Source organism: Fulmarus glacialis, unplaced genomic scaffold, assembly GCF_000690835.1.
Source record: "Fulmarus glacialis isolate BGI_N327 unplaced genomic scaffold, ASM69083v1 scaffold20892, whole genome shotgun sequence".
In the NCBI taxonomy this organism is placed as follows: domain Eukaryota; kingdom Metazoa; phylum Chordata; class Aves; order Procellariiformes; family Procellariidae; genus Fulmarus; species Fulmarus glacialis.
In genome coordinates, this window is record NW_009197457.1 from 1 (window position 1) to 8884 (window position 8884).

An 8884-nucleotide genomic window follows, 5' to 3' on the forward strand; every position below is an offset into this window, starting at 1 on the left:
GCGGGACTGCGCAGATCCTTTTCCAAACTTCCTGGCTCTTTTGCACTGAATTTTGCTTTCAACTCTCAGTGGTGCCAAAGCTAGTTAGGTTCAAGCTAACTCGTGGGTGTTTACTGCAGCTCTGGCAGTAATTGAAGATGCTTGGAATTAGGTCAGATGAAGTTTGTGCGTGGAACTTTGAGGCAAAATATCCTTTCTTGTTTGCTCCTTCCAGCATCTAAGCAGTAGCTGATTGCAGTATATCTGTGTTCCCTGCCGCTCCCAGACTCCTGCTGTCAGCCAGAGCAGAGCACGCTTGGTGCTCCTCGCTCTGGCAGGGCACCGAGCCTGCAGACCCGTCCCGATCCTGGGCACAGGGGTGCGCACAGGCCGAGCCCCCCCTCCACGAGCCCCCCGCTGCAGCCCAGGGTGCCTTACCCGCGACTCCTCTGCGAGGTGGGCGTTCATTTCCTGCTCACTGAGTGGAGGCATGTCATGGATTTGCTTGTAGTATCGCTGCACTATCTTCCTATACTCAGGGATCTCCTTGGCGTACAGTAGTTTATTGGTCGGGGAGTCCTAGCACAAGGGCGAGATACTGAAATCAGACACCGTATTGCTCCTGGCTGGAAACTTTTTATCCTGTTTGTCTGACCAAAATGCTAACCATCAGACACCAGCTTCAGCTACAGCTGGGTTCAGGAAACAGCTACATCTTTGGTCCTGGCTTTACACAGACAGGAGCGCGGTGGGACCGCACTGATGCACAGAACAGCTAATGACAGAGGCGCTTGCTCAAACACATCAAGGTGCTGCAGACAGGTACCACCCGCCTGCGGAGCCGCAGCACTGTCCCTCTGCCCTTCTTCCTAGCAGGAGCTAAATGTTTGTTAGCTACAATGCCAGTGAGGGTGGTCTATGTGAATGTGTTTTTATTTGCAGCAAAGGCAGGCTAAAAAGCATGCACAGGGTCAGGCGAGGTGGCTTGCTGCCAGGTGATGCTCTGCAGATGAATGTAGCACAACTGTGTTAGATAAAACTCTTGTGCTCCGTGGCTCTGTGTGTGGAAATTGGTAACAAGGGAAGGGCTTCTGCATGCATTTACTCGGGTCTCTTGAGTGGCCAGCTTGATTTAAACCAAAGAACAAAGCTCTCTTACAAGCTCAACTTTGTCAGTTGAAATGTTCCTCTTGGATTTTTCATGTAGCTTTGATTTATTTTGCATTGGCTAACCCAGCCTGCCTGGCCTACACTGAGTGCACGTAAAGTAATTAACAGAAAATACTGAGTTGTCTTGATTAATGTCAGCTTGGACAAAGCAGTCTTAACCTCCCAGCCACATGATCAGGTTGTACCAGTGAAGGCATAACCCTGCCTGCACTCCTTGCAAACACAAGCATGAATGATTTTAACCTCAAGGCAATCCTGCCCTGCTGATATCATTACCCCGGGAATGAACTTGGCTGACTGGCTTAGCGTTGCATCCCGAAGGGAAACAGCCCCAGGCTCGGGGACACAGAGGGGAGTAAGATCAACACCTCTCGCTGTCCCGACACTGGAGTGCAGGACTGCTCCCTGGTGCTCTGACAGGTGGAGAGGGGAGGGAGGATCTTCAGAAGAGACAAGCACGGCAGGGCTTTAGCCATGGAGGCAGCATCTTCAGCAGTATTGGGCAGTAAATAAGGAAGCCCAGGGTAACAGCAATCTGCTGCTGCAATATGTAGCGTGGCTAATGCTGCAGGGGAAATGGGAAATGGGCACCAGGCTGTGGCACCAGATCCCACAGCAGTTTATTTTCAAACCTAATGATACGGCATTACAGGAATATAGCCAAGTTACAGAGCCTGCTCACAACACATTTTTTTCCCCCTTGGAAACACAAAAGAAACCCATGCTGCCTCTTTTTTTAAGTTACTTTTTAATTTCTGTCTGATTTGTCTGTATTATGAAGAGATGGGTACTGGTTTATTAACTGCTTGCACACTGTAGATGTATGGAGTCTGAGTCTGCTCTCACATTTGCAGTATCAAGAGCACAACACTGAAACCAGGGGAAGAATCCAGCCTGGAAAACTTTCAGCGATATAATGTGTGTATATGCAAACTGATTTTTATGCTGAGAATTTATTCTTCCCACATTACTCAACAATTCCTTCACTTATGCTATTGTATTCCTGAAAAATGTTTCCATCTGCTGTCTGACTCCAGCTGACCCCTCTTCCCCTCATCCACAGCTTGACAAGGACAAATTGTAGGTGTTTCGTAACGCATGCAAAAAAAAGTCCCGAACCTAAACAAACAAAAAATCAAGCGCTCATTAGATCTTCCTCCCGTATTAATCTCTCCCAGGGAAGGCTTCCTGTTGCTCTCAGTCTGGGGGATGCACTGAGCAGCGCCCGCCTCCCGCCCCTCTCTCCGCAGGGTCCTCTCTACGTCACACACTGTGCTGCCGCCAGCCCCCGGGGCGGGAGGGCGGTGGGGGACGATTTACAGCATTTCTTAATAAAACTTATTTATGTTGGGAAGTTTCAAATGTCAACACTGCACTCAGCCAAGCCAGTGGGAGAACAGAAAACATGCGCACTGGACATCCCACTGCCTGCCAGCCCCGCAGAATGGCGCGTGGGAGCCGATGGCGGGAGAGGAGACCTGGCCTGCACAGGCTCGCATTTGCTCGGAGCAGGCATAGGTTCCTAGGCAGGCGTGCAGAGTCTGCCAGGCTCTGGCCACACACCGGAGGTGGCCAGCGTGCGATGGAGACACTTCGACCGGAGGGGAGCACCCACCCGAGGGGAGCACCCACCCGAGGGGAGCGCCACGTGCTCCACAGGCAGGGCTACAGCAGTGCCCACCAACTGCTTCCCACGTGCTGATGGATGGCACCAACGGGATGGCCCCAGGCACTCCCCACCCCTCCCTGTGAGCCAGGCTGGGTCTGGGCTGCCTGGGCAGGCGCAGCCCATGTTCGCGAAGGCTTGGCTCACCTCCTGAGCTTCTCACGGCTCTCCTAGGTGAGAAGCTGTGCAGAAACCACTGACAGTGATGATGAAAGCTTCACCTGAAGCTACGTCATTTTCCATCCTGCCACTGGGAGTTTACATTGTCCCTCAGCTGCTGTTATGGGATTGTTGGACTAATGTTCACCCCTAAACCAGCCCTGCCTGAGGGAGCTGGGCTCCCATGCCGAGTCTTGCCTGTGCCCCGTGCCTGTGCCCAGAGCAGAGCTGACACCCGCCCGTGCTCGCTTTGGTACATTACAAGCCTGCCAGAGCCAACAACAGAGAACATTCGTCTGCTCAGGCACCAACTCAGCCCCGCCAGGAAGCGTTACAGATGTTGTGCTGAGAAAGCTGGGTGCTCTCCTGGGACCGCGGCACAACTCGTACAGCCACTGGGTAACACCGAGCACACAGGCCAGCGGTTGGGTCTCCCTCCACCCTCCGAGCCTTCCAGGCTGGGGCCTTGCCCTTTGTCCATCCTGCCTGTCACCCTGTGTTCCCACTCCCCCATCACTGTTTGTGACAGAGGTGGCGCAAACTTCAAGCTCAAACCTGAACAAAGTGGTGGGGAAGGAAGGGGGAGAATTCACCCTTGGAGACAGCCAAAACTCAACTGCATGGACCTGAGCAAGTGGCTCCCAGCCAGCCCTGCTGTTTTCTACAACAACCCCACGCAACACTACAGGCTTGGGGAAGAGTGGCTGGAAAGCTGCCCAGAGGAAAAGGACCGGGGGGTGCTGGTTGACAGCCGGCTGAACGTGAGCCGGCAGTGTGCCCAGGTGGCCAAGAAGGCCAATGGCATCCTGGCCTGTATCAGCAATAGTGTGGCCAGCAGGAGGAGGGAGGTGATCGTGCCCCTGCACTCGGCCCTGGTGAGGCCGCACCTCAAATACTGTGTTCAGTTTTGGGCCCCTCACTACAAGAAGGACATTGAGGAGCTGGAGCGTGTCCAGAGAAGGGCAACGAAGCTGGTGAAGGGCCTGGAGCATAAGTCTGAGGAGGATCGGCTGAGGGAACTGGGGCTGTTTAGCCTGGAGAAGAGGAGGCTGAGGGGAGACCTCATCGCGCTCTACAACTACCTGGAAGGAGGGTGTAGCGAGGTGGGGGTTGGTCTCTTCTGCCAAGTAACCAGCGATAGGACGAGAGGAAATGGCCTCAAGTTGCGCCAGGGGAGGTTTAGACTGGACATTAGGAAAAACTTCTTTACTGAAAGAGTGGTCAGGCCTTGGAACAGGCTGCCCAGGGAAGTGGTGGAGTCACCAACCCTGGAGGTATTTAAAAGACGTGTAGATGAGGCGCTTAGGGACATGCTTTAGTGGGCATGGTGGTGTTGGGTTGATGGTTGGACTTGATGATCTTAGACGTCTTTTCCAACCTTAATGACTCTATGATTCTAAGATTCTATGGGGGAGGTTGGCCTGGGTGACCTCTGACAGTCCCTTCCCACCCATTCTGGTCTGTGTCTATGACCACCCGAGCAGGAGTGAGATGTCCTCTCTGGAAGGTACCTTGCCCAGCTGCAGGTCAGACAGGGAGCAGGCATCAATGAAGGCCTGGGCTATCACAGAGAGACAGGCGTCAATGTGGTCTGTCTTGTCAATGTCGAAGACGAACTGCGGGTTCTTCAGGATGTTGACCCAAAACCTCAGAGGTAGGCTGCGAAGGAAACAAGCCAGGAACACACACCGGGTGTATTCCAGAGGGAGAGAGGAGGAAACACAGGAAAGATGATGATAGAAAGTGAATAATAGAGAGGAAAAAAAGAGGAGCCAGGTTCTGCTGTTTAGTCACATCTTGGTAGCGTACAGCCCTCTGCCTAGCTAGGGGGGCAGGCACACGTCTTCACCCTGAAGAGACATTTCTTCAGGCTGAAGCATGCGGCACGGACAGGAGACTTCATGTACAGCCTTGTCTAGGCGAGCGTATACCCTTGCTCCTTCGGCAGCTCCCCGAGCTACTGGCAGGTGTGCCTGCATGGGGCTGTTGAACCAGGTTTCCCCACTTGCTCATTTTTGTAGCAATGGTGTCAGCTCCTTTTCCTTCTTCCCCAGTAACCATCATCTGGTTCTGATGGTAAGCCTAGCCCTATGAAATGCATTTCATGTGTCTTTTTTCTCTGCTCTCTCATAATTTTCTCCTCCAGTTATTTCACTGCTCATTTGCCCACAACACAGTTTCACTATATCGCTCGCCCTTCCTACCATCCCTCCTCAGCAGCTGAGGAGTGAAAGCTGCTGTAAGTCTTTGCTCTACTGGCAATTAAAGGTAATGAAGGGTATGCAAATCTGTAGCTCAACGGTTGTGTCTGCATGCCTGCTATCCCAGCCAAATTTGTTTTTAATTTTCACATGTTGGGCTGGAAACAGTTAAGGTCCCTGCAGCCTCAGGAGCGCTGAGCCTCCCCTCGACACTCCCTCCAAGATCCCTGCTCTCCCTGGTTAAAACTTCTGGATTCTCCCCTGCTCTATTTCCCCGCTTCGCTTTGGCTGCCCCACCCCATTCCCATCCCTCAGCACTGCTCCCGGCTGGTTGCCAGTGCTGCGGTGCCCGCCAGCACAATACTGTCACAGCACCAGCTCCTGGAGTCCTGTGAATACCCTGGGGTCTCAGCTTGGTTACAGAGGTAAGTCTGGAAAAGTGCCCCCAAGGGCTGAAAAGCCAGAAAGCAAATGAAAAGGAGCCAAACATGCTGCTTTTAAAATCTCTGTGATGTTTTAAGACCTGACATGATTTTGGAGACTGTCTCAGATCTCCAGTGCTTGGAGCTAACACCATTGCTATCTCCCGTCCCTCTTCTGTGTCTCCTTTAATTACTTGTATTAATGTGCCAGTTTGTTCTGCCCTTTCTCTGCCTATGCCTCCTCTTCCAGCTTGCTGCTCCCTGAGGTCTGTGTTTGTTCAAAGCTCTCCAAGCCTGTGTTTGGCCTCATCTGTCACCGCCCCCTCCACCACCCCTCCTGTTTTCCAAGTCCCTCTTCTACTTTTAGCAACCTAATGATTAGTCCGGGACACCAAGGTTTTGCAGCTGCTGCTCCTGAGAGATGGAAGTAAAGAAAGATTTCCTCTTCCAAACCTGTTGGTCTTCCAGATGTGCATAGTGTCAGGGTCTGTGATCCCTCTTTTCTCTGCTTGCTCCTCTAGAAAGTCAAAGAAATACTTCACGGCCACAGGTGGTTTATCATCTCGGATACTGAGAATGGCTTTGAACAAGTCGTCCAGGAACTTCTGCAGCGTGCCCTGCGGGACAAGCGCACACAAAGGAGACTGAGGAAAGCAGCAGCACCCAAGCCCAGGAAAACAGCGTGAGGGGCTGCGACTGCTGCGCAGAAGGGGAAATCCTTTGCTGCCAGTTGGATAAATCAGAAGAGAAAGGGGATGCCGAACCAGGGAGGGAAAGGTTTCTTTGTGCATAGTGATATAATTAGCTTGCATTTGGGTTTAATTTCTTTTGGCATCGAGATTTTCTTTCTTACTGCTAGAATCTCACATCTGTGATTGTTCTGCACAGTAAATACAAAGAAGACTGGAGACTGCTGGCCATTCTTGTGATCTCTGCTCCAGTGAGGCATCATGCTGGGATTAAAGATGGGCTGGGAGCCCAACTGCTGGAGCTGAGCACTCGCAGAGAGTGGGGAAGTTCAAATCTGAATTAAGATTGCACAGACATTCCCCTGGCTCCCAGAGCTGAGCATCTCCATCTCCTTTCCCAGCAGGATCTCTCGCTGGGGAAATGGGTTCAGGTCTAAACTGTGCATCACGAACGCTGAGGCGGTCAGCATCCCTTTCATGTGCACAGACCCCAGACCAGCCTGGGGAGATTGCGTGGGGCTTCACGCAGCAGCACTGCTGCTTGGAGAGCAAGCTGGAAAGCTGGAGGGAACCCAAGGAGCCAGTGTGCCCGGCAGCCTCACTAAACACGCTCCAGCCGTCCAGGACAGAAGAGTCCCACTGCCTCTCAAGAGCTACCAGCCCCGCAGTGCTCCTTCCCTAGAGTAGGCTTCTCGCTACAGATCACAAACAATAATCCCACCTGCCACGAAGGAGGACATCCCATCCCCTACCTTTGTGGAGAGCAGCCTGGTCAGGTAGATCTCTGGTAGGACTTTCTTCCTATGGCTCTGTCTGTGGGACTTCTTATGTTCAACTGATTCATCAGTCGGGAGAACCTGGTCCGATATAAAACACATGTTCAGAGCGCTCCTCTCTGGAAGTGTCACACTGAATTTTCCTTAAAGTATAGAATTTCAACTGCATATAAAATTCAATTAAAAAGCAGTTATTGTATTATAAATACACCCTTATATGGCTTTACAAAAGTGATTCATAATACTCAGTTTTTCTGACATTTGCTTCTCTTGCACTCTTTACTGCCTTTCTCAAGCTAGACAAAGAAAATGAAACAATCAATCTCACTTTGCATGTTAGTCTGCTCGCCTTCCTGGTCTCTGTGCAGTACTCCTGTGTGGCTGCAGTTTAGGGTCCCAGGAGCAACACACAAAGCTTCCGTGGAAACGAGCTTTTCTTAGATTTGGAAAAAGTGCAAGAACGATCAGCCAATATTCCTACCCTGGTCTTTTTAAAAACAAAAATAAATATTCCACTGGTCAGGTCAGTTAATTACTGCTGTATAATGACCTAGCAAGCCATTTAAGTCCATCTTGGCATTGTTTCACATGTGCACATTTGGTTTCCTGTCCCTTCTCCCTCCTTGCTCCCTGTGTACGTGTACGTGCATGCACGTGTGTGCATGCACGTGTGTGCATGCATCATGTGTTCGTACTCTATTTGAGCACGGAAACTTTAGCAGAGAAAAAAAAAATCAGGCTATAAAATATCATTGTTGTCCATAACACTTTTTTTCGTAACAGCTTTTAGCAATGTTTAGCACTTCGTACTTCCAGCGTGGCGCACAAGCAGGAACTAATAAATCTCCCCCGCCCCGGGAAGCAGGCAGCATGCCAGGAGCTGCTGGTAGGTGACTTGACCAAGGCTGCGTGGGGTGCTGCTGGCGGTGCTCTGACTGTGCTCCTGAACTCTCTGTGGCTCAGCAGCTAGATCAGGCACAACAATTGCTTTGCCATCCTGGTAATTTTTTATTGTGTCCCATAGTACTAAAGCTTGCCTACAGATAACCTTTCTGCGCCTCTGAGCCTCTCTGAAGAAAACTAACGAGCCCTGATCCAGCTTGTTCATCACATCTGACATTCCAGCCCACAGAGATGAATTAAGTTAATATCAGCAAAGCTGAGAAGATTTTCTCCTCTTTCATCACATACACTGAAAAAACAGGACACACAGACTTAAGTGCACGAGAGACGAGGGATCGCTGTGCACACACAGCCTGACTGGTGACCTCTTTGCTCCCAGCACTTTCCAGACTGCCGCCTTCCGGGGGGACGTCTCCCCAGCAGCCAGCCTGGCAGCAGAGGACAACCTGGCCCCTGCCTGGCTGAGGGTTCACCACAGCCCAGGGCCTGCCTGCCCCAGTGCCGCAGGGGCCGGCTGCTGCCGGAGATGAAATGGCCTGTTTGGCGCCTGTTTGCAGTGACGAAAGCAACAGCTTCCATTGTCTGCTAACAGGCAGCCATCGTAAAGGTGAAATATGTCGAAATACGCAGATTAGATGGGCATCCCTCCACTGCTGCAAGAAGCCCTTCCTCCAGCGCCCTGCCAGCCCCCCTGGGCTGGGCCACGCCGCCCGCCCACACCCTGCCAGCGTCTTCGCTGTCATGGCGGCAGGAGGGGTTTTGGGGGAGCAGAGCCACCGCTGTGACCCGTCCCCTGTCATGCCGCGCTGCAGAGCGGGCATCCTGGAGCGATGGCTCTGCTCCCCAGCAGCGCTCCCCTGGAAGGGCAGGAGAGGAGAGCGGCCCCCGACCCCCCCACTATGCAGCCACCAGCCTCCAC

General features: G+C 52.1%; 1 protein-coding gene across 1 annotated transcript in view; it reads right to left on the reverse strand.

The window, feature by feature from the left end:
• Positions 1–417: 417 nt before the first annotated feature.
• The window catches only part of LOC104072938 (plexin-D1-like), a gene marked incomplete at both ends in the record, with an annotated part of 38575 nt that continues 30108 nt past the window's right edge, over positions 418–8884 (reverse strand). Inside the window, 4 exons of the mRNA XM_009572553.1 lie at positions 418–558; positions 4486–4633; positions 6051–6214; positions 7039–7205. Of these exons, the coding sequence (XP_009570848.1) occupies positions 418–558; positions 4486–4633; positions 6051–6214; positions 7039–7205 (620 nt within the window). The remainder of the gene's footprint in view (positions 559–4485; positions 4634–6050; positions 6215–7038; positions 7206–8884) is intronic.